Below are 26,506 nucleotides of genomic sequence, written 5' to 3'. Positions count from 1 at the left end.
TTAGTCAACTTGGCCTCTTTAGTTGTAAAATGTCAGAGTGACTGCCCTCTATGGGTTGAAACCCAGCTATAACAATTGATTTTTGCTATTGGCTGAGAGCAAGACCATGTGATTTCTAGAACCATCTTGCATCACAAACAATGTTAGCCCCGCCCTTTTTATAAAAACTACCTCCTGTGGGCTCCACAATCTGTGGTGAGTAGGTTGGATTGGGAGAAGAGTAGATATAGAGGTATACTGAGTAATGAGTAGCTAGTTAGCATAGCATAGATTGTTCATTGGAGATTTTATAGTATAGACTGGGCGTGTCCTAACTGCTCCAGTAGCCCCGCCATTAATGAAAGTATATTTTTGAAATTGCCCTCCCAGTGGCAGGTCAGGAGAAAGTAATGGTTTAGTTACTCTTTAATACATCAAAAGATGAAATCTACAGTGTACCCTAAATACCACCATTAGATTTTACACCATTAGTCTCGATTCTCGTCAACAAACACAAATACACAATAGTCCTTCAGTAATAGTTGCAAGTGTGCGTGTGATCATGTGCAGAATCGACGATAACGTATAAGTTGACCGAGGCCAACTTATATCTCTTCAAACTACGAAAATGTGCTGAGCGATGAGCTAATGGCTTCCTTTCAAGCATGATACCCACATACACCATGCAAAACACACTGGACTATAGCACTTTTTTTTCTTTTTACTTGCTCGCTTGCTTTAACAACAACTTTAATTTAGATCAAGCTAGCAGGTTGACATCGGTTCAAAGCATCAATTTTGGAGTTTCATGCAGAGTGAACTGGACTGCACTCTTACTCCTGGTGCTGAAAATATGAATAAATATTGTGCAAGGATAGGTTTATCTACCTAAGAGATTGTTAGGGAACGTGAGACATTATCAGTTATTTATTTGGCTGGGTTTTTTTTCCAATGTATGTGCTTTTCCTCTGTTGAATAATGTTTTGTGGCCATTTTATCAGTGTTGTTTTTAATCTGGTATATACAATTTAGTGAGCTTTGTGAATTCTTCCACATGGTAATACACTCCGAGACAAACTTTCCGATACTTTCCAGATTACTGTAACAACTGTGGCAGCAGTACGAGTGACATTAGTGTGTTGACGAATTAATAACGATATATTATTACTGATAGTAACTAAGATACTGCTATTTTCAGATGTAGAGATAGTGATATAGACACGGGAATGGTGGGCATACGGTTGACTTGTGTGTGTGAGTTCTATCATAAAGTTCAAAAGGATATGTTTTTATAGGAATGCCTGTGAGAGACAAGGACACCCAGAATGATGTTTATATGAAACAAACCTTTAGTTTCAAAGCACTAGCAGACAGGGTTGGGGTCAATTTTAATTGATCAAAATTACAATTATGATGTAATTATGATTGTAATTGTAATTTAAGAAATCGGTTGCTGTCATAATCATAATTACATTTGAATTGAGTTCAGATAATTGACTTTGTAATTGTAATTGCCGTGAAAATTCGACAAAAAAAAGTCAATTAGAATTTAACGCAAAACTGGGGAACCATGTTACAGTTCTACACATATGTAGTTAAAACATGTTTCATATCAAGCTTTTCCACATTTTATACCATTAAATTGTTATTTCTTAAATCGAGTGGTATAGTAACACAAAAAAGACACAGATGTCCACACCAAAAATATTAAAACCTTTCATTTTCATTGATTAGGAAGCCTAACAATGTAACCAAGCGATAGAAAAGAAATTAGATGATAGATAATTGTTTTTAGTGTATTTTACAGCTGATTTAGGACCCGTTATCATATACGAGATGCTAACAGAAAGCTAGCACACGAGGAAGGTTAACTTCATGAGGTTATTTATTTCAGGCTCATTAATTGTGATCAATTGTAATTGGGCTTTAGTAATTGATAAGGTCATTTTAATTGACTTTCTGAGATTTAAAAAAACAATTGTAATTTAACTTTGGACAAAATGCTGGTCACTGAGTTGTAACTGAACATGGGTAATTGAAAATGTAATTGTAACTGAATAATGTAATTGGCCCCAACCATGCTAGCAGACATTCAACACATGTCAGATCAGATGTAACCCCAAGTTTCAAACGCAGACCCTTAGAAGTCACTCAAAGTCAGAAGCTAGAGGTTTGTTTAAATAAACAGTATACTGTAGGTTTAACTTTTCGGATTGGTGGGAACATCATCCTGCTTCTCCATCTTCTTGGTAGTGACAACCGTCTCCTCGTACACTTGGGTCACCTTGCCTCCAGACTTGACCTGATGCTGGGGCTGGTCTTCATCCTTACCCTCCTTCTTGGAGCTCTTTCCAGAGCTGGAGTACATGCGGGTTTGGTAGCTGTAGCCACCCTGCCCAGCACTGGAGCTAATGGATGGAGACGAATAGGTCATGCCTGACCCAATGCGGGTCTCCTCTCCTTCCAGTAGTTTCCTGAGCAGAACCAGATGGTGGAAAAATTAGGTTTTTTTTTAATATTGTTTAAAAAGAAAGCAAACTGACAGAGATTGGTGTAAAGAGTACTGATATGTCCTACTCAAGTAGAAGTACTGTTACTTGATTGAAAGTGTACTTAAGTACAAATACAAGTCATTATAATAAAGCTTCACTAAACATCTCATGTTAAAAAGAAAGAGGGACTTCATTTATTTTCCACAAAGGAATCTACATAAAATAATATATTTGGTCAAAATGTACAATTCATTTTTTTCAAATAAAACAACACCAATGAATTCTAATCAAAATTTTAAAAATATCAGTTTCTAAGTATAGAAACATTTATGAACTCTAAAACTGAGAAAATAACGAGCATTCAATATGTTTAAAATGGTTGGTCGGCTATGATGTGATGCATTTGGTTGTTGTCTGGTCATTTCATTTTTTGGAGATTTACAATATCTGTTGATCATTTTAAAAGATACTTAGTAGGATTGTTTGTTAAAAATCCCTAAATATTCAGCACGACAATTGGGGTGAAATTTAGTAAAGATCGAAGCAATAATAATAAGAATTTACTCAGTAAAATTTGGGGTGTATAAATGTAATGAAGTACTTTACTTCTTTTAAGACGTACTAAAGTACAAGTAAAATGACTGATTTAGAAATATACTCAAAAGTACAAGTACCCATAAAAGCAACTCAATTAACAATTATTAATGCGAGTACTTGTATATCAGTTACTTTCACTTCTGGAAACTGGTGGTGATGAGAGGGAAATCTATACCTGTATGCAGCAATTTCAATATCCAGTGCCATCTTGACATTCAGCAGATCTTGGTATTCCCTGAGATGACGAGCCATCTCAGTTTTGGTGGCCCTCAGATCATTCTCTAGTTCTGCCATGCCATCCTGTAGCCAATGCAAAGAAGAAGAAAAAAGGCTATGATTCATTGCTATAAAAATAAAGTCAGACATACAAAAAAAAAAAAAAAAAAGCCCACATGTAAAATGCACAAAATACAAAAAATCCATTGGAATTGCATTAATTACAATTATTTAAAAAAAAAAAATGTGTTTTAGTATGTATAGGCAAATGGTGAGTGTAAATGCGCATTAAGGGTTATTAAGTGGGCGTTGTCTGATGCAGCTGAGCTCGTTGTCCCGCGGGAGCCCGTTTCAGCACCATAGACAGAGACACACACACACACACACACACACACACACACACACACACACACACACACACACACACACACACTTTCATTTTAATCTTTGTTTTTTTTAAAAAGAAGATATTCTATATCTAAGTATGATTCCTCTGCATTACCTGGTAGCTACCGATCTCCACAATGTGCCTGTCCTCCATCTCCCGCAGCTGCTTTTCCAGAGACTCGTTGGTTCCCCTCAGACTCTCTATCTCGATGGTCCTGGACTGCAGCTGCCTCCTGAACTCGTTTATCTCCTCCCTGCCGGCTCGGATGGCCTCGTTGCTCTTGCTGGCTTGCTCGGACAGGTCAGTGAACTTGGTCTTGTACCACTCCTCCGCTGACTGCAGGTTCTTGGACGCCATAGATTCGTACTGCCCGCGGATCTCCTTGAGGGCGGAGGTGAGGTCGGGCTTGGATACCTCCATCTCCACAGACACCTGAGCCGCGTGGATCATGTCCGTGAGCTCGGCCACCTCCTCCTCGTGCACTTTCCTGAGGAAGTTGATCTCGTCCAGGAGCGACTCCACTTTCTTCTCCAGGTCCAGGCGCACCATGGTGGCGTCGTCCACGTCTTTCTTGAAGGCCTTGAGGTTGGCCTCTGCGTCCTCCCGGGCGCTGAACTCCTCTTCGTACTTGCCCCTGAGCTTCAGTAGGTCGTCTTCGATGCTGTCCCTCTCGATCACCAGCTGGGACTTTTCTCCATTCAGCTCGTCCAGCTGTGCGCGCAGGTCGCGGATCTCCTGCTGGTAGAGCTCGGCCAGACGGGACGGCTCGGCCTGCCGCTGGCGCAGAGCCACCAGCTCGGTCTCCAACACTTTGTTGTGCTGCTCCAAGTTGCGGACCTTCTCAATGAACATGGCGAAGCGGTCGTTGAGACCTTGCATTTGCTCTTTCTCATTGGTGCGGACGATCTTGAACTCATTGTTGAGGACGCTGCTCTGGGTCAGGTCGAAGGTCTCCAGCGGCATAGGTGCCAAGGAGCGGCCGGGCTTCCTGCTGTAGGAGCCCAAGGAAGAGGCGCTGGTCCTGGACTGGGAGGACGAGCGGTACCCGCCACCACCCCGGGAGGAGGCGCTCATCGTGGTGCGCGACGGGGAGGAGGAAAAACGGGGGGATTCCCCGAAAATCCTCCGGTAGGATGAGGATGAAAATACATCAGATCCGTAGCTCATGGTGGCTGGAACAGAGACTGAGCTGAGAGGTGGGCGCGCCCCATTTATATAGGAGGGAATACCCAGAGTGAAAGTAACGAATTACAAGTACTCACGTTACTGTAATTGAAATGCTTTTGTGAGTACTTGTACTTTTCTTTTTTTTTTTTTTTTTTTAGTTTATTCATAAATCAGTAATTTTATTTGCAGTTAAGTACGTTTTAAAAGAAGTACTTTGTTACATTTCTACACCGTTATTAAGTGAGTAAATATTATTTGTTTTAAAATGATCAATTGACCTTGTGGTAAGAGTTTGTTATTGTCAAAAATACCTTAAACCACAATCCTGTATGATTCCAGATCAGCAGTTTATATAGACACACTGAACATATATTCCATATGTAATAATACATATATCCATTCATTTCTGATCAACTCCCAGCCAATTTCTTCTTTATTTTATTTTTAAGAAAAATAATTGTACATTTTGACAAACTGTTTATTTTCTACAGATGCCTTTGTGGAAAATAATTTAAGTTCCAATTATGCAAGATTTGGTCTCTTTCTTTTTAAGTTTATACATGAGATGTTTACTGTATAAGGGAACCGTAGCAAGATTTATTACCAAAAATAAACATGGGGGGTTGAAATTAACTTTTACTTTGAGTACTATTTAATTGAGCTACTTTTTACTTGTACTTGAGTATTTTTTGTATGACATATGTACTTGAGTACAACTGCAATCAAGTAACATGCAGTACTTCTACTTGAATAGAATATATAAATCAGTACTCTTTATTAATGCGTGACTCAGCATATTTTATTTTTTAATTTTTTAATGTGACCTAATGAATAATTTCAGATGTTATATGTATTTATTTATTTTTAGATTTCATCAGGATGACGCTGCAGTTATTATTTTGGCATGGCCAGATGTGCGCATGCATCTGGCACCTTGAGGCAGATGGATACGTCCGCATTGGCGCAGTGACAGTAAATACACTCAAGCAAAAGCAGTTAATTTATTATGAAAGCAACTATTGTTATTCTTATACTATAACTTTCTATACTGTTGTTTTTATTCTAAAGGAGATGAGGGTTCTGATCCAAATATTAAAAAATGAAGCATCAATAAAATAACTATGAAAATAATACAACGATAACCAGAAAGTAATTTATTTGTGTTAAGTTTATCAATTCATTGATGCAAATTGAAGAAGACGTCTGTTGAAACATCGTTGTCATACATTAGGAGGAAGGCGTTATGTTGAAATCTGTCCTACAGTGATTTTATAATCATGTTTTTTTTTTTTTTTTTTTTTTTTAACAAAGTACATTTGAAACATAATCCTACCTAATAAATTTAGGTATGCCTAAAACGTTTGGAAGCATTCAGTATCTGAAACAACATAGGCTGTAGTTTGCTGCCCTCTGCTGTAAGATCTTTTATATTACAGTTTCTTTTATTTAGTTCAATCCATCTATTCATCACTCTTTCTATTTATTGTACCGTCATTATATGCCATCATCACAGTCCTAAGATATAAATATACATATATATACACATGCGTATGCCTGTGATTTATTTTTGTTTAAATCACAGGCATACGCACAAATGTGTTTTGCTATGATGATGATTAATAATAATAATAATAATAATAATAATAATAATAATAATAATAATAATAATTATTATTATTATTTTCATTACTTTTTGTTTTTGTTGTTCAATAAATTAGGCCAAATGTAAATCTGATGTTAATTAAGGGGGAAAAATAAAAAGTTTAATAAATCCTCCAAACATCAATTATTTTTGAGAGCATTGATAACAATCAATAAAAATCAACCGATAAAAGCAGTCTCTGTAAAGCACTTGTTATTGAAATGCGCTAAATTCACTCTGCTCCTCATTAATATTATTGTTATTCAATAGTAATAAAATACTAATAGTGGTGATAGGTGTCAGGGTAGGGGTCAATTATAATTGTAATCCTGTAATTGGTAATTAATTACAGTTATGATGTAATTATAATTTAAATCTAAATATATATATATATATACAATTATAATTGTAATTGTAATTCAAAAAATCTGTTGCTGTCACAATTGTAACTGAGTTCTTCAGATAACTGACTTTGTAATTGCCACAAAAATTCTATTAAAATTGTCAAATATAATTTAAAGCAAAACTGAGGAACAATGTTAGACTTATGTACAGTTCTACACTTATGTAAATTATTCAATTATAATTATTAAAATGTTTCATATCAAGCTTTCCCAAATTTTACCATTTAAAAAAAATTTAAATCAAGGGTTATACTGACAAAAATGGCTCAGATGCCCACACCAGAAAAACCATGGGCGGTTTCTTCATAAGGGCGATCAGGACGACGCCCTACCAAAGCGGAAAAAGGAGTGATTTTTTTTCTGTCATATTCTTCCACAGTGTTACAGGGCGGTGACAGTTCCAGACAGTTTGAGCTTCTCTCTGTCATTGTCCAATCAGCGCAGGGCCGTGCTCCATGAAGTACCGCCCCTTTTGGGCAATCTCAGTTAAATAGAAAATCGCCCAGACTGCTCTCATAGACTCCCATGTAAAATCAGTTTTTTCTAATGTCAGTCGTTACAAAGCATTCCTTATGGGTTCCGAGAGGGCCTGCACAGACATGCTGAGCATAGCCGGTGTCGCGTACTGGGATTGCATCGTACTGAGATTGTATATGGGCATATAAAGATTAATACATAAATGACCCCCCCCCAACGTTTGCACGGGATAACCAAAGCCTGAGATTTTGCTGAAATTTACGGACATCTCCCGGATATGATGTCAACGCGATGTGTATTGCGTAACATTGTTTTCAACATGATGGATGCTAAGAAGAAAAGTAGGCACTGGACGCAAGAAGAAACCTTAAAATTGGCAAAAAGTATATAAACGTGGGTCCCAGAAACAAAACAATGCGTAATCACGCATCAGATCCCGCCCATTTCTGTCCAAATAACAGAGGCCTATTCGCATTGGATTAATATTATCACAGGACCTTGGAGTTCAGCAAAATATAGTAGGTAATTTGTGGGGGAATTTTACAAATCGCATGTGGTCCTATAGGTAAAACTAATCTCATGCGAATAGGGCGTAAAACGCACCAGAGGGATGAATCCTGTTTCGAACAGCTGGTTGAGAGCTACAGGCTAGCGGTTCGTCGTCACAGATGATATCCACAGATTCCCTGAATAGCACTGAATCACCTGGGCTGGGCCACACCCATTACTATTGCAACACTGCAAATGGCACCTTGGCCTGTGTCCTGACGCTCGGCCCAAGCCCGTCATCCTTCCTGACGACGTACTTCCATGGGCTCCACAAAACCTGGGGTCTGAGTCGCGAGGGAAGGTTTGGCCCCCTTTCAAAACTGCTTGCAGTTCTAGTTAGGTTTTTTTTTTTTTTATGCTCAGTAATTGTGATTAATTGTAATTTAACTTTAGTAATTGTGAAGGAAATTGTAATTGACATTCTGAGGATAAAAACAATTGTAATTGGAAAAATGCTGGTCACTGTGATCATAATTGAATTGAAATTGAGCATGGGTAATTGAAAACGTAATTGTAACTGAAATAATTGCAATTGACCCCAACCCTGATAGGTGTACTGTATTGTTTGTTATTATGTGTGAGTGCTAACGTACCCATGCCACGACGACAGTTAGCTCCGCCTTTTATAGACAGCCCCGCCCCCAGCCTTCTTATAACAAGGGCTGGCAGCAAGAGGAAGAGAGACACGGAGAACAGACAAGAGGAAAGATAAAGAGTAGTAGACACACACACACATACATACAGTCACACACACACATATATACAGTCACACACACACACACAGTACTCCAGCGGACAGAGAACGGACATTCATCCCCTGGCTGCTCTTCTTCGGCTGCTCTTTGACACAGACCTCCCGCTTTGCCTCCGACTTTTCTCACGACTTACTGCGCATGCTCACACAAACTGACAGCGCTTCAGTAAGGTGAGTACAGTAATGTAATCTGCCTACGCACTTTGTCAATCAGTTGGGCATCGGAACCATATAAATCCTAAAAAAAAAATCATTAAGTCATTTGAAAGGCTTTTCCCACAAGTCGCCAGCGGCCCATGCATGAGGTAATTGAGCTATTATAGCTAGCTATAGCTGAGCTGCTGGTACGGGACACTCATTCTTTCACCGTCATGTAAACATTCTTATACGTGGTTTTTTTTTTTACACGTACACGTCCACCGTTCAGTGTTTTTGCTCGTCACATTTGTAACAATAAACAAATGTGTTGACAACACCACGAAGGCTAGTGACAGCTGACGTTAAGAGTGCAGTAAACGTCGAGTTCAGCTCTGCTGGAGCTGAGAAAACAAAGCCAGCTCAGCTCTGTTTTCCTCCTCCTCCTCCTCCACTGTCTGTTTGCACTGCAGCTGAACCAATGGCTCTGCTCATGTTCTCTGCAGAACCACAGCCGCCTGCAGAGCCCAATGGACCCTCCAAAGACCCACTGAGAGGCTGTGAGAGAAGAAATAAAACATCCCACTTTAGGCTCTGTCTGCCAGCCACAGACATCCCACAATCAGTCAGCTCTTATATTGTATTTATTTATTTATTTATTTATTTATTTATTTGACAGGGAAAATGCAACTCGACATAGATACAAAATAAGTTTGCAAATGATGGGATGCACATAGAGCCAGTGGTTCAGGAGCACATTGCAGGGGGTAGATTTAACAATTAAAATAAAATAGAAAATGTTTTTTATGTAGGAACAGGAGCTGGTCAACATGGCCAGTAGTTAGGCTGCTCCGCTGAGAAGTGACAATGTCTCCAGCAGTAGAAAACACACGTCCACGAAAATGTGAAAAATGCAATAACAAAAATATTGATTAAATATCAGAAGAATTTTTTTTTTTTTAATCAATAAAAAAAAAATATATATTTTTAAATCGGCACCCAAAAAAAACGCGATATATCGTGAAATCGATTTTTTTTCACAACCCTAGTTATGATAAAATGGGGGTACACAAGACAAAAATATTGGGAACCATTAACAGAGTGTGTAGCTAATGCTAATTTACAACTCCTGTCCCTGTTTGGGCCTTTGTACACTATTAATAATAATAATAATAATAATAATAATTATTATTATTATTATTATAAGCTATAACATCTTATTTGTTTACAATGGTTAAAAATAATCCACCAATTCCATCTTCAAACTAAGGCAGTGATAATAACTGTTATTAACCGGTAATCCCTTATTTGTGTAGCACACTGCTTCATGATCACAGATTGCTTCTTGGAAATGCTTTTGCAATCTTATGACCTTATTTGTTGTTGTTTTTGCTGTATTACTTGCTGCTAATGCTCTTTTTGTTGCTGTTATTCAATGAATTAGGCCAAATGTCAATCTGATTAAAAATAAAAAGTTTCATAAATCCTCAAAACTTCAATTCATTTTGGGAGCATCAATCACAATCAATAAAATCGAATGGTTAAAGCAGCCTCTGATTGCTGGTATTAAGTATCTTTTAAAAAAAAAATAAAAACAACTAATGCACACGGTGGGAAGAATGCAGGAAGCATTCAGACGACAATCTGTGAAAATCAATACATACATTTATTTACATATTCGCTGAGGAAATTTGCTTATGTTTGTTGCAATATTTAAGTTTAGGTAACACAGTGGTGTGGTCCTGGGTTCAAGTCCTGTGGTGGACACTTCGGAGTTTGCATGTTCTCCTCTTGCTGCTTGGGTTTCCTCTGGGTGCTCCAGCTCATGATGATCGTTGTCTCTGTATGGCCCTAGGAGTGAATTTACGTGTGGGTTGTCAGTGTGTATGTGTTGCCCTGTAATAGACTGGCGCCCTGTCCAGGGTGTACCCCACCTAGAGCCCATTGACAGCTAGAGATAGGCACCAGCAGAACCCTGCGACCCTGAAAAAAGAAGCAAACAGATCAGAAAATGGACAGATAGATGGATATTTAAGTTTATTTTATAAACTGCTAGAAAATATAAATTTGTCACATACAAAAGGTAATAGATACAAAGTTACAAGGGTAATTGTACTACTAAATTTTAGATTTTAAGAGCAGTTTTGACAGCCAAACCTACTTAACCTGTTAGAGAAGCAGGATTGTGCCTGATGGGTTGCTGGTTATGTTGTGAGTATTAAGCCCATATTTAGAAAATAACTATTGAATAAAGTGAAGGCAAATATGACCAATTCACTTAAAATGGGTAATGAATTAGTAACTCATGTAAAATAGCTTATTTAGTCAAATAAATAACAAAATCCTATGATTTGTTCTTACAGTGTAAGTAAAGTTACAAATTGTTACAAAAAAATTGTATATACTGTATATGATAAAACAAAAATAGCAAATAAGAAAATAGTAACAAAGGACTAAAATGTAGTCATCAATTAAAAAAAATCATATATAAAAATGTGTTATACAAGAATAATTTGCCATTGAATTTTATTTGTTTAGAATAATTAAAAAATAATCCACAAATTCCACTCTCAAAATTATAATAACTGTTATTAACAGGTAATCCCTCATTTGTTATGAGTGAACATTGCTTTATTATCACAGATTGCTTCTTGGAAATACTTTTGTATGCTCCTAAAGTTGAGTAAAAAACACATTCAACCAAGTAAACAAGTCAAAGCTTTTGTTTGGTTTGCTCTGAAGCTAAACTTAGATCTTTTCTTGATTTGACTGCTTGTGGCTCCGCTAATAGATGGCTAATCGTTGATCTGTCTTATCTTCCCCAGACACAATAGCAACCTGTTAATGTGTCAATAATACAGGATTACAGGAGGGAATAGATTGAATGTTTGTCCATTCACATCAACAAAATCAACAAATAAGACTCGAATAGCAGAAATCTCTTTAGTCTTTTCTTATTGTTGTTTTAACCTCATTCACCTCTTTGCTTTCACCCTTTACCCCTCTGCTATGTCAACTACTCAGATAAAGGCAAAGCAGAGTTTTTAACGGATTGATAATGATTCTATTGTGAGGATCATCGTTTAGAGTTTAGAAAGCTCCTGTCTTTAGTTACAGTGATTGGATTTCTCTCATGATTAAATTATCCTGACCTTCTCTGACTTTACATTGGTTTAATGGTTTCCTCTACTCTGATTTACGCTGATGTGACGCGCTTGAAGCAAAAACATTCATCCTATGTTTTACCTCTTTTCTAGACATTGATCGCGTCTCAAGATGACTTCATGGAGTGACAGACTTCAGAACTATGCAGACTTGCCTGCCAATATGGACGGGCTGGCAATGAAAAAATACAGAAGGGAGCCCTATCACAGGTGAGAAACACATTCAGCTTATCATATCCAGAAATACTAAACTAAACATGAATATAGGGCTGGGCAAAAAAAATGATCGAATTTGTAGATAAAAACGATTTTTATTTTGCAAATTTGAGAAAAATTTGCAAAATAAAAATTTTGCAAATTTTGTACAAAGCAAAAAACTAAAGTAAACATGAATATAGGGCTGGGCAAAAAAAAAATGATTTAATCGATTCATAGAATTTGTAGATGAGAAAAATTGTAATTCTTTTTTTTAATTTAAATTTTTTAATTGTTTTTCCCACCACAGTTTCTTGGACTTTTTCGCATTCCGTCCTTGTGGGTTACCGTAGGGCGATGTCAGCCAGCCCCCTCTTTGTTTACATTTGTTTACCCTTTGAGTACGCTATATGTGCACCACAGGCATGTTTCATTTTTTATATTCGCACTATGCTGAGATACTAAGAGAAGAGTTTATTATTTTTTAAATTGTAATGTTATACGTTATAAAATATGTAGTTATCTGATTTCTTAATCAGAAAATTGAAGCTACTGTGAAGTTGCTGTTGCACTTTTGCTTAAACCTGAGTTAAAGCTTGAAATTGTTTAATGAAAAGTAAATGAGGCTCTATGCATTTTAAGTCTTGAGGACAATCACAGCAATAAAGTTGCACTTTTGACAATATATATGATGTCTGCAGTCATTTTTAAGTGTATTGAAAGAAAAAAAAAATCAAAAATTGAATCGAAACTCGAATTTTTCTTTTAAAAAATTGGAGATATTTTTTTTAGACAAAATCGCCCAGCCGTACATGAATAATAAGGGAAGTGTATATTTAAAGTAAATTAAAAAAAGAAAATAAAAAGTACAGTAAAGCAAGATCTCTGCCATAGAAAAAAAAAACAGGGAATTTGCTATTTCTCATGGCTGGATGTAATTTTTTCCTGCACTTTGGAATAGAAATGCTCCAAGGCAGGGGTGTCAAACTCATTTTTACTTCAGGGGCCAAATACGGAGCAGTTAGATTATAAGTGGACAGTAGAATAAAGCTGGAAAAAATGAGTAATTTCAACATTATTGTGCCCTAGTTTGCACTTCCATGTATAACATATGTAACGTATGTAATACACAGACAAAATCCAGAACTAAGTGCCAAATTTCACTCACTGCAGGATCTTCACTTTAAATATCCTTAAATTTGTGAACAATTTTATATCGATTTAAAAAAAAAAAGTTCTGAAATAATTTAGGGAAAATTAGAGGACTTTGAAGAAAATTTGTTCTGTCAACAATTTCAGAATAAAAACAAAAGCACTCAAAATGCGAAATATCCTCTTTGTCAGATATTAGCAGTTATCTGGATCAGTGATCCTGATCATTCTACCATGATCGTTCACACTTTAAAGGCTTGGAAGACATTTGTATCTCCATTAATAACCATACAGTAGGTCCAAATGTATTTACACCCCATTTCTTTGAAAAAATGCGATGAAATGTGTAATCGAGATCTGATCCAAATGAAATTTGGTGGGGTAATAGAGGAACTAACCTGACATAACTGAGTCAAGTTTCATAAAGATGTGTCAACTTACCAACTGAGATATTTGCCTCGGTCATTAATTCACGACCTACTTTTTTTTTTTTTTTAGAAATCAACCACTCAAATTTAGTTTTTTTTTTTTTTTAGACATAAATCATATATATTTCCAGCTGTCCATGGCCCACCCAGCACAGGTCCACAACCCATCAGTTGAGAATCACTTCTCTAAAGCTGTGTTTCTCAAATGGGGGTACGTGTACCCCTCGGGGTATTCAATGGCACTACAAGGGGTACTTGGGAGAAATGATAAAAACTATAGAAATAAATCTATTCAGGAGCCACTAAATCGGATCAGGAGCCTATGTGTGGTCACCTGAAATTTCTGAAAAATTTAGATAGATTTAAAAAAATTTTGTAATTATTATTTTTTTAATACTAAAACCACACACAATCTTAAACATCAATGAATACATATCTGAGCTCAAACATGATCAAAAACTAATTCTTGAAAAAATAATGTCTTTGGGATCGCCAGAAATTCTTGAATGGGGTCACGATCCAAAAAAGGATGGGAACACTAAATACTGTTTCTTTCCACTTATTTACAAAATGAGATTATTTAAAATGTGTGTTGTCTGTCATTGATTTCATCGTTATGTTCTGTAGTTGTTTTTATATTGTTTTCCAAGCAAAATGTTGTAGTTGGACAAAGGAGGACTTGGTTTCAAAAATAAGAGAAATGACTTCAGCCTAAAACATTTGAGAACCTCTGGTCTAAAGGACCAGATTTGGCTCTCAGGCTTTGAGTTTTTCACATGTACTCTAATCTAAGGCAACTGTGGCCCTAATAAATGTTGCAAGAAGCAGTGGATATCAGTGACGTGCCGTGAGCACTAGGGTTGGGTAGGCAGGGTATTGCAACGGGAGACCACCCACATCAACACCAATGACAATTCCATATGTTTCTGCTGGCAAGTGTTAATCTAACAAAATCAACATTGTAAAACACCATTAAAGAAACTTAAACAATTATTCAATAGCAGCCTCCATACTCTCCCAACAAGATATATCTCATGACATGGCAACGCATTCGTTGTTTGTGTTGGAAACACAGAAACGCGGAGAAAATGACAACCACTCAGAACAGCCTCAGTGAGGCATATCTACAAAACCAATCCTTCCTTTTGTACCATTCACTGTAGTAAATACAAAAAAAATTCTGACCTTACCTTTGCTGAAGGTCTGGTAACTCAGGTCTCCCATCTTTTAAAAGCTGTCCTTTTACCTCAAAAGAAAGTTTCTGTATTGTCTCTAGCGCTGTCATCCTGCCTGTAGCGTTATCCCGCCCACTAGCTAGAGATCGTAGCAGCAGCCACGCTTATCAATTCACTAATGCACTGTGAACTTACGTATAGCATTTAGCATAGCACAGTTACGGTTACGTAAATGATTTTCATCTTGGGGAACTGACTGTGAATGCGCAAACACATAAAAACACGCTATGGGGCCAGAGGCAGAGCAGCAATGTGCTCCTCCTTACAGCAGAGTGAGACAGAAGGAGACACTATTTCCTGCCGTACCAGGAAATAGTGGTGTTTACTCATTTGGGCTATGAAAAACACAAAATGCTGACACTTTCAAACTTATAGGTACTGTAGGCTATCGGAAATGGAAAAATAAATAATTTATAATTATATTATAATTAAAACAAATAATCAAAATATCAATTCACCCTTGGGTAGGTACTGCCTACCTTGCCTACACGTCACTGGTGGAAATCATGTCAGAGTTGATTCGATGGCTGTTGTTTAATGTTTAACTCTAAAGCGTGTTTGCCATAAATGCCATATGTCAGTGAATTTCCGCTACCTTCGTGTGGGCTGTCAAATAACCTGCTGCCTCCCCTTCTGTACATATTTGCAAAGCAAATAGAAATCTTGCTCAATCGAGGTGCACACGACATGTTCCTCAGCTATTGAATCATTCGTTATTCGAGGGGTGACCTTTTGTTTATCTCAGAGACAAAGGCCGATCCATCATAGTAGGAGCCGGACTAAGCCTGTGCGTCACATAGCAGAGGGCTGACCACTGACCACCCACCCTTGCTCACTACTGGTTTTATCACTACGACTCCAGTCACTGTCAGCAAGAGATTAGAGCACAGCTGAAGAAATCTGACAGATTGCTGCTCTGGTGCACCCAGATGGAGGACAACTTAGTCAGAGATTGTCTTAAAGGTGGCACCATGTGGGTCCATGTACGTAAGCCGTTTGTAGTGATTTTATTGTCAGCTGGACCAAAGTCAAGGCTGACTGCATCAGAGTCCTCCCTCCCACTGTCAATACAAGCTCACGTTATCATTTACAGCCTCCCACTGGTAGCCGGGATGAGGCTGCGTTCCAGATGACAACGTACCACAAAAATAGAAAAGATTTAAATTTAAGTCACCTTCTAAAGGCTTATGCCAGCTCAGGATGGAGGAATGTTGACAGAGAACCAATGTGTTTGTTTTGATTGTTCAGGGGTGATTAAGTCTAAACTGTTCTCATAGAAACAAAATAGAAGGAACGCAGGCTATCATTGGTTACTAATTAGGGGTGCACCGATTATAATTTTTTGTCCGATCCCGATGTTTTTTTTTTTTTTAAACAGAGCGTACACCTTGAATATTCCAATCTTATTTCATTGTAAAACGTTGAACAATACCTGTGAAACGATAACAAACTTGTTTTAACTGCACATAGTTATCTCAAATATAAATGAAAAGTTTAGGACATTGCAGTCCAAAATACTAAATTATATCAGTTCCTTTAGTCTTTTATTTTTCACACTTTAAAAACTAAAACGTGTCCAACAGGTTACACTGCCGACCAATAAAGTGGTTTCCTTGTTTTCAGTTTCCTTGTAGAGCAAAAATTAAAAAAAATGTTCAAATGCAGCAGCTTTGTGGATATTTAAATGTAAGAAAAAGGATAAAAGCTCCTAAAAGTTAAATTATTTTACAAAAATAATAAAGTGCATCATGTGTAACATTTTCAAAAGTCAACATGTATTGACATTATGAACATGGTACAGGTTAGTTTGTTCTCTCATTTATTACAGTCACTTTTTCATTAGTGGAAGGTTTTTATTCATGTCCAAAGCCATGAACTCCATCAATTTGCTCTTTTCACTGCTCATAAGCACTAACAGCAGCCCACTGGCTCTTTTCCCCGCTAGCTTAGCTTTAGCATTAGCTTGATTTCTAGCTTCAAATGCTACATACTAGTGTGGTGGTTTCTAATGTGAAAGTGAATAAGGTAGCGTTTTGTTTGCAGCTCCAGCAGGACTTATTTCTGCGTTTCAGGAATAACAAATTGCGATTCTTTGCTCTCTTTTGCGTATTACTGCCGAACTGCCAACATGCTAAGCTAACCAAGCCTGACTCCTGTGTAGCAGAGGTATGCGCACGCAGGCACATGCACACATGAGCTGGTGGGCGGGTCTATCAGTTATCTCACAGCAGAAGGAGACAGTGGCTGACTTTAAGACTTTTGTGGAGGTAGAAAAGATTGGCGAAAAAGATCGGTTTCATATGCAAAGATCGGCCGATCGCCGAGCCCCCAAAATAAGGGAAATTGGCACTGATCAATTGGCTAGTGCATCCTTATTACTAACCCTTCATTAAGCGCTCATTGGAAGATTCTTTTTTTATTTTTCACGATTTTTTTTTTTAAACCCCAAATAAAAGGATTATAAATGTATTTGCTTCACTTTCTGTGAATTTTTTTAAAATTTATTTACTCACTATTGCTTGACGTAATTTGTAAACAAATGTGTCAGACTGGTTTACTCCAAATGGAGCATTTTTTTACGTGATGATCCATCTCTAAATAACTGATTTGCGGGTTCAGATTTATTTAACCCCGAAAGTCAATCCAGTTTAAAAAAAAAAAAGTATTATTATAATAAATCTATTTATAGAGCAAATTCAATCAAAGTGCTGTACATAAATCACAGTCCTGTACATCAAATAGATCAACCTTTGTAATGTAATGTACAAAACATTTGCATAAAAGGCATTTAAATTTGATGGAGGAGCAAAACTATAGCAAGAAAAAAATATGAAAATAGGCTAAAATATGGCAAGTTTGGTGTAGTTGCAGAAAAAGGGCAAAGATAGCCAAAAATGGGCTCCAATTGTGAGTAACTGCTGTAGATAATGTAGTATTGCAACCCTCATCACTTGCATGGCAGTCCTGTCCCATTGGTGTGTGAGAGTGATTGGGTGAATGAGCTGATGTGTAAAGCGCTTTTGAGACTGCTTCAGTGTGGTGATAAAGCGCTATATAAATCAAGTCCATTTACCATTTGTTGTATTTTACTTAATATAACATTAGTACCATGATTGTGATTCATGTTTTATTGTCTATATTGTATTATTCATAAATCCCAGTGAATTGTTATCAACAGTTTCCGGCTGTTTGCAGTTCAACCCATTGTGGACTTCCCCCGCCCTCACGTGTTTATATAGGACTGGATCTGAGTAATGCAGGCAGCTTGTCGCTCTGGGCTCCGGCTTGCTTGATTCCACCTGACTTGTGATTGTTCTGGATGTCTTTGAGAGCCCGCAAAACATGATGTGGCACAACAACAACCGCCCGGTCTGACTACACACAACAACAGAGAAGGACACGGAATGGCCACAATCGTTTTTGCAACAAGACAGAAATTGTTTGAATGACAAGAAAGCAGAGAGAGAGAGAGAGAGAGAGGGGGGGTTATTGTTCGTGGGCCACAGCTGCCGGAACAGGTTGAACCAACCAAGAGTCAAACCGAGGTTTAATGTTGCACAGAATGTACTGCCCATCGTGTCCTGGATTATTAAGCTCTAAATGGGAACTTACTCACTATGGATCTGCTGCAAGGTATTTGGCTTTTTACAGGAAATGACTACCATGGTACGATGGCAAGATAGAGCCACTCATGTGTGTTTACTTACGCTTGTTGCTGTCTTTTCATTGTGATGTTTCTGATTGTTTCCAGATTAAGTTACATCCAGTCCCGGGTTATTTATTTTTTGCCATGATTGAATGTTTGGAAACTTTTAGAAACTCAGTTAGGTATTCAACACCATCACAGCTGTTAAAGATATGTCACGTTGGTCCATCCAGCAGTGTGTGTAGCTGTCTTTTCTGTCAGGCGATGTAACGAGTGTCATGGAAGCCACTTTGTATTTTCACAAAAGATGTATTTTTAAAGGAAAGTGCTAGAAAGATTAGAACAAGGTGGATTAGTAGCTTAGTAAAGAAGCTATTTAAATGTAAATCAGTCATCAAAGTCCATGTAATGTGGACTGAAGACAGTGAGCAAAGTGCACTACTGATGCAGCAGTCTCAGAGGGACCTTCCTTCATGCTTTTATTTTGTAAGGGAGTAACGCTTTGACAGAACCCAGATAGCTTTGATGTCGAATTTTATCTTCTCAGAGTGGCTGTGAATTTTATTCTGACAGCTGCTCTCAATTAAACTAAATTAGAATGTAAAAGTTACATTATTCTTCATATGAACACAAAGAAAACAATGGGAAATTTATGTATTTACAGAGATATTCTGAAGCTGTGAGTTTTTGTGTAGAGTTTTATGACACTTTCTTATAAAGATTCAAGAGACATTTTATTATTTGCCCAAATACCCAACGTTGATGATGGAGTGAATTATTTTTGATGAAAACATAAATCAGAATCAGAAAAAGCTTGAACTTGAACACAAAGTACTCCAAAACTGTAAGTCCATCTCATAATAATGAGAATAAAATGTGACGGTGTAATACTGGCTTTCTTTAGAGGCTCTGGTTGGGATATTGGAGGCTTACAGAGTAAAGCCAATGTGATTTTAAATAAACATGTTGCCTCCAAGAATAGCCTCTGCTCTTGAACATGCTAATCCAGTTTTTGATGATTGCACTCTGAAGCTAAAACGTGCATCTCAACATGTTTTCCAGAGTCTTTGTCAACAGAAGCTTGGCCATGGAGAAGATTAAGTGCTTTGGCTTCGACATGGATTACACTTTAGCAGGTAACTATAATTCACACTCATTTTGGGATCATTGCTGCAATCAAACCTTGGTTATCAAATATAACAAGATATAAATGGTTTGTTTTAAAAAACAGAAAAACTGTTTAAATAGATGTATTTCATTACTGGCCCATGTAAACTAATGACACCATTTACTGGAGCTTTATTTTGAAATCAGACCTGACGGAAACGCATCAGCAATACTGGGGCTAATGCTGTGCTGCTGGCCGGGTCCCAACTGTTTAGAAACCAAATCTTGTTTAGCAATCAATTACAGAACATACAGTATAGTAGTTGACACCTTTGGTCTTTCCCCAAAATGATAAAAACTTAGTCGATCTAAAAATCTAAAAATGCAGCACATTCTAAATTTGGTTTAAAAATTGTCCTCATGGTAGAGTTGTTATTGGGCCTCAAAAGTTCAATCTGATCTGGCCCGAGCCCAACAGAATGCGGGCCATTACAGTCCAACATTATTATAATTTGTACATTCACACAGCTCAACATAATGTATTTTTTTTCCAGAGGCCAATATTCGATTTAGCTCCTCAGCATCCATTTGTGCATCTTTCTCATGCTAACTGAGACACATCACTAGACCGCTAATTTACCACACAGCGCCCGAGACAAGCCCAAGCCCGTGTACAATGATAGAAATTAAGACTGAACCCGGCCCGAACCTGGTCCGTTAGATTCGGGCAAAGATCTTCAGCTCTACCTTTTGGTCAAATTTTTATATAATATTTCACTGTTTACTATTTTTTTATATCGTCAGGTTTGGTTTATTTGAATATTGAACCTCCTTCTAACTCACCTGTGTCAAACTCAAGGCCCGGGGACCAAACCCAGCCCTTTAGACCATCCAATTCGGCCCGCAGGAAAAAGTAAAAAACACGTTATTGTATATACAATATTACCAAATAATTCAGTTGTAGATATCTCAGCCTTTCTAAATACACAAATGTAATGAAACAATATTTGGAGGATCACAATTTTCCCATGCTTTGATCACATGGCTGCAGTCATTTGAAATCTCAAATTGTTCAAAGAACTAATTACATTTTCCTGAAATTACTTCTCATAATTTCCCGAAATTATGTGACAAAATCAATGACTGATATCCGTCACTTATTGCTTGGATATTTTTGGAACTTTACATAATTTTGTTGAAATTACTCGTTTTCCCACCTAAAATCTGTGGCCCACTTAAGATCAAACAACTTTATATTTTGTCCCTGAACTAAAACGAGTTGACACACCTGTTCTAACTCTATTAAACATATCAATAGGGTGAGAGGATTGTCTTACAGCATTCTTGTGTATACGACAATCCCCCATAACATTATCATTAACTCTTTTGTCTCAACACGTGTTAGTGGGTGGATTACATAAGCACTAGTTCAACATCTGCACAAGCTGCAATAAAAGAATTGCACCATGGACTCGGCAGTGGACCTGTCCCCACTGTCATCACATATCACGTGACATTTAGTGGTTTATGGTAAATAATGGGAGGTTCAGTGCAAATTATCAGCAACTTATTGATGAAAAAAATGAGAGGTGAGGTTCTGATTAGGTTTGTCAATGTTTTACAACAAAATAATTTAAGAAGCACGAGAAGAAATGAAATCATACAACAATGAAACTTCCTAGAGACAGTGCTGTGTGCTAATAGAGTATGTCATTTTGAACACAGCTGATGAATACTCAATGAACCCTTAAAAGTTATTTTAAGACAGTGTACCAGTATTTATATAATGCAGCTGTTTGATTGTGAAGAGAAGGTTATCTTTATTTAATTACATTACAGTGGGGCAAAAAAGCATTTAGTCAGCCACCAGCCAGCATTTTACACCATAATTTGCAAATAAATTCATTAAAAATGCTACAATGGGATTTTCTGTATTTTTTTTTTTCTCATTTTGTCTCTCATAGTTCAGGTATACCTATGATGAAAATTACAAGCCTCTCATCTTTTTAAGTGGAAGAACTTGCACAATTGGTGGCTGACTAAATACTTTTTTGCCCCACTGTATATTGGTCAATTAATGAGCTGGGATTTTGTCTTAATTTTCATATTTTGCAAGCAAAATAAAGTAGTTAAAATGATCACCTACTGTCCTGATCTGAAAGCATCCTCAATCTTTAATCATGTACAATTTACTTTTTGTGCTAATCTGCATCTCATTTCCAGTTGGCTGTTTTAAAGTCAATTTTTGTGGACAACTACTTTCTCGACTGACTAATAGCATGATGTAAATATCCAATTTGTTCTGTGACTCCAGTTTTCCTTCTCCCCTAATCTATACATACTTTTACTGTGACTTACAGTATATAAGAAAGTAGGTCACTTTTGATTTTTGAGTTCACATTGATAGCTCCCCTGAGAATGCGGGGCCTCCACTGCTCTGCACCCCCTTTTCCCCACCACTCAGCTGTAGACAAGACTTTGTTTATTAGCACTCATAACCAAGTGTTAATGTTTGGCTGTGGTGTGTCTGTGGACGGCGTTCAGGTTTTAACTGCTGAAGCACTTCATCACTTTTACACAATGGTTTGCGCTTTGTGCACAGCAGCCTGGTTCACTGTAGAGCGGGTCTTTAGGAGGTGTTCAACTGTGCAAAATGCTGTCTAAAGAGCTGCCAGAGCTGAGTCAATACATGCAAATCTGACAAAAACCTCCCAAATGTATTTATCCATTTATCTTCAAAGACGATTTAAAGATTTGTGTATATAATCCACAAAGCCATATATTCATATTTCTCTAAATAATAATAAATAAGCCCCTCTTCCATGCTACTGGAGAACTAAGTAATAATTGTATTATATATGGGAGAGGATACTATTATAAACAATATAATTTTGCAGCGTATTTAAAATCATAATTACAAAGATCTGTTTCTGGGTTTTTGTTATGCAATAATAATGCCATCAACATCAACTTTTCCTTCTGACGTAGTGCAGCTAATCCAATGACAAATTGTTAAACCTTAGGAGAGACTGTCTCAAATTATTATTTTTTTTTGACAAAATTATATTTTGCTTGTGTCTGAAAACATGTGTCAAACCCAAGGCCTGGGGGCCCAATTCGGCCCTTAAGAGCATCCAATTTGGCCCGCAGGATTAATTATGACAGAGGAAATGTGAATCATTTTGTAAATTACCAACTAATACAGTTAGTAGATGTCTCAGCCACTCAAAATATACAAATTTAATGAAATTCCACAATATTTGGTACTGCACAGTTTTTATTTCATTTCAGTTATTGGAAAAAAATTCTAAATTTTTCCAAAATGCTGGAATTATTCACAAATTAACAAAATCCCTTCAAATTAAATAAAAATTGGTCACAATATATTCTGAAGTGGAGATCCTGCAGGGACTGATGTCTCATTTATTGCTAAGATATTGTCTTTGCTTTACATACTTCACATATCATTTCTATGTGAAAGTACACATAAATGCAGAAATTGCTCTTTTTCCCGTCTATAATCTTCCCATTTGACATCAAACTGGTCCGTATTTTGCCCCTGAACAAAAATGAGTTTGACACCCCAGTCTAAAATCTTCAATAAACCACCAAAGCCGTATATCTGGTATTCATGTGAGATGCAGCATCTCATTGCAATATCATCACACTAAAGTGTGAAGTTTGATCTTTGAGGCCTGGAATTTCAGCGATGTTGAGGCTTTCCTGCTATTTAATTTACTGTATAGCAACATGCTGTATATTGGATTTCCCGCCTTTCACCCATCGTGGGGTTAAACGTTCGCACTGGTTTTGTTAACTAGATTAATAGAGAATGTGTTATCATTGCTTCATGCGTTCTCCTTGTGGCGTATAAGATACACAGTGATTTTTCCTAGTTTCTCCACAGGTTTTTGGCTGGAGTTTAGTTAGTTTAAGTTCTTTCCCAATCTGCTTGATAGCTGCATTATTCTGTGACAAAACACTTCCATTTCACCATAATGGTTAAAGATAGATGGAGAAGTTTCCAGCCTTGTATATAGATAATGGTTGTTTGACATGCTTTAGATCAGTAGTTCTTTCAACCTTTTAGCCCACATCCCCTAAAATAAAGATGCCAGAGGCCGGGGACCCCCACAGAACCTGAAGGTGATTGAAAACAGACATGAACATTGAAAAGCAGTCATGTTGAGATGGGGCCATCTATGAGGGGGAATAAAGGGGAGAGCTTTTTGGGCCCCATCCATAAAGTCAGCAAAATTATAGTCCATTGTTCTATGAATCTGTGTTAACCACATGTATTTATTGATCTGAATAATATCCAGTGTTATCTAGAAAGTTTATTATTATTATTTGCGCCATAGTATATAGTCATCTTAAAGATGTAAATCCTCGTTTTAATCAGAAATCAAAAATGGGTTAAAAGTGACCAAAAATGGTGGAAACGGTGGCAAAATGGGATTTTAAAAACCACAGAAATTGGTTAAAAGTGAAAATTAGGGTGGCCAAAAATGGACAGAAAAGGTGGCAAAAAGGGTTTAAAGTGTCAATATTGGAACAATTATTAGGAACAATTATTAGGAACAATTAGTTTAAACTGGTAAAATAATGGGCATGACAAATTGTAAATGTGTTAAATGTTAAATTTGACAAAAATAAGCAGGAAATATGGTGAGGAGGTAAAAGGGACAATAATGGGTCAGCATATGCGACATTAGGTGGGAAAGTGGTGGATAGGGTTTATAAGTGCCGAAAATGACTGAATCCTGAAATTTGATGAAGTGGCAGAAATGGGAGTAATGTAGCGGAAATATGGCCAGAAAAAGAGAACCCCTGGTTGTATGAATGACCCCATTTAACTGGAGTTTGTAGTGGGTTGTTTACGCTGTACGTGAGGGGTGCGTGTGCTACATGTTGGCTTAGGTTGACCTAGTCCACAAACTCTTGAGAAACAACATCCTACCAAGCAATCTGAGCAGCAGGAGTAGATTACCCTGCATCAATCCCATTAAAGTAGCGCGGTAAGGCCGTCTCTCGGCTCAGCTCGGAGGCGAAGAGCGTGTGTATGTTTGTCTCAAAAGCATGAGAAACATAAGAAGGGGAGATAAGAGCTTGGAAGGAAGAACCCCAGAAGAAATGCATGAGTCAAGGACATAGCAAGGTTGCAAAAGCAGACCTTCATGTATGCAAACAGGAGTTATCAGCCAATGGCATTATTTAAAAAATACTCAAACCACAATTCACAATATGCACCACACACCCATACCCAACCCTTGGGGGGCTGGATGGTGGGACTGGGGGTGGAGGGGGCCGCCACCTGTGTCACTATGTAGTGGCGTGGGGGCGGCACTCCCACCTCTAGTTACCCTACTAATCCCTCCAATTTTAATCACACCTCAACATGCCACCCCCCGGAGGGTGTACCCTCACTTACACCCTCCGGCCTATTACACCACATACACGTATATCCACAGAGGTAGGATGGGGAGCACCGCTCCCCTCCATCCCCCTTCTTTTAATTACACCCCATACATTCACTGAACACACACACTCACACAGGGGATAGGGAAGTGCCTCTCCATTGGGGAATGGAGAGGCACCATAACAGGGTGGTGGGTTGGCTCACATATTTGGGCCTCTCCGGTGGGGGCCTGGCCCCTCTGTTGGTGGCTGGGCCACTACATAGAGTGAAAATACATCAGGATGGTGTGGTCGGGCGTGGCGGTGGGTCTCGGGGGGGCTTTGCTGGGGTCTCTCCTTGCGGGGTCTTTCCGGGCGGTGTCGGCCTGGTGGAGCGCGGGGACGCTTCCTCCCCTTGGGTGAGGCTTGGTGCTTGTTTCGTCGGCTGGTGGCCTTGGGGGCGGGCCCCGCGGTGTGCGGGCCTGGGGCGGCCTGCCTCGCCGGTTGGGGGGGGGGGTGGTGGGGGGGTTGTGCTGGTGTCCTCACCGGGGTTGGGGCGGGGTTGCTAGGTGCCTCGGAGCGATGCTGTTTACTGGGGGGCGGCGCTAGCTGTTCCGGTGGTGGAGGTTGCTGTCGGCCGCCTGGTGGGTCTGTCCTGCCATCTGCGGACTGGTGGGTGGGTCCGGGGCATCTTTGGCTCGGGGCTGCGGTTCCGCACTTGATGTGTGCCTTTGGGGTGCCTCCGTCCCCGCGGTGGGGATCGCCGGTTGCTCGCGGGCCGGTGGGTGGCGCTGCTCCGTGGCTGGCGCTGCCCGGGGGGCGGCGGGCCCTGGGCTGCTGGCCTTGGGCTGTCCGGGGCTGTGCGGTCCTGCTGGGCTGTGGCCGGGTCCTGGGCGGGGGTGGGGGGTGCGACCCGGGGGGCTTGGCCCGGGGACTTGCCCTTGGGGGGTCCTGGTCCCGGGGGGTGCTCCTGGGGCCCGGGGTGATTGGCTGGCTGGCCGGGCCGGTCCTGGCGGGGGTCTTTCGGGGCGGGTGCCGCGTGCCGCGCCCTTGCATACCTAATGGTACGGCCCCTGCTTGGGCAGTGCCCCGTGAGGCAGGGTGCTGGGGATGCACAAGGCGGTCTGGCTTGGCCCTTGGAGGGGGCCCTGGCTTTTAAAAAAATAAAATAAATAAATAAATAAAAAACTAAAGCCCGTGGCGCGGGCGACATCAACAATAGGTGATTTGGGGCGCCATGGGGGGCTAGGTTGGGGTGCCTGGGGGCCGACGGGGAGACTCCCGGCGGCCCCCTGGTGCCTTATGCGGCTTGGGGTGTGGTCGTCCTCCCTGGGCGGGCTGCTCCTGGTGCTGCGTTCATTCCGGGTCCCTCTGGCCTGGGG

The 26,506-nt window shown here is 38.9% G+C and overlaps 2 protein-coding genes across 4 annotated transcripts in view; one reads left to right on the top strand and one right to left on the bottom strand.

Annotated features, from left to right (window-relative positions):
• Positions 1-1,947: 1,947 nt before the first annotated feature.
• inab (internexin neuronal intermediate filament protein, alpha b) lies at positions 1,948-4,869 on the bottom strand. The gene is made up of 3 exons (XM_028459375.1): positions 3,787-4,869; positions 3,244-3,368; positions 1,948-2,453 (listed from the first exon to the last, which is right to left on the bottom strand). Exons 1-3 carry the CDS (start codon positions 4,837-4,839, stop codon positions 2,180-2,182), a joined length of 1,452 nt encoding a protein of 483 aa, XP_028315176.1. The 5' UTR covers positions 4,840-4,869; the 3' UTR covers positions 1,948-2,179.
• A 3,704-nt stretch (positions 4,870-8,573) lies between these two features.
• Positions 8,574-26,506, top strand: part of nt5c2b (5'-nucleotidase, cytosolic IIb) — a 42,143-nt gene continuing 24,210 nt past the window's right edge. For 2 of the 3 annotated variants that reach the window (XM_028459345.1, XM_028459335.1), the window contains exons 1-3: positions 8,574-8,836; positions 12,058-12,174; positions 19,683-19,756. In XM_028459345.1, the coding sequence (XP_028315146.1) occupies positions 12,077-12,174; positions 19,683-19,756 (172 nt within the window). In that variant the 5' untranslated portion in view covers positions 8,574-8,836; positions 12,058-12,076. Of the gene's footprint in view, positions 8,837-12,057; positions 12,175-18,228; positions 18,608-19,682; positions 19,757-26,506 lie in introns of those variants that run through there. The other variant, XM_028459353.1, reaches the window with a different exon arrangement.

The sequence above is a fragment of the Gouania willdenowi genome, chromosome 1 (assembly GCF_900634775.1).
Source record: "Gouania willdenowi chromosome 1, fGouWil2.1, whole genome shotgun sequence".
NCBI classification, from domain to species: domain Eukaryota; kingdom Metazoa; phylum Chordata; class Actinopteri; order Blenniiformes; family Gobiesocidae; genus Gouania; species Gouania willdenowi.
This window is presented reverse-complemented; position numbering and strand designations above follow the sequence as displayed.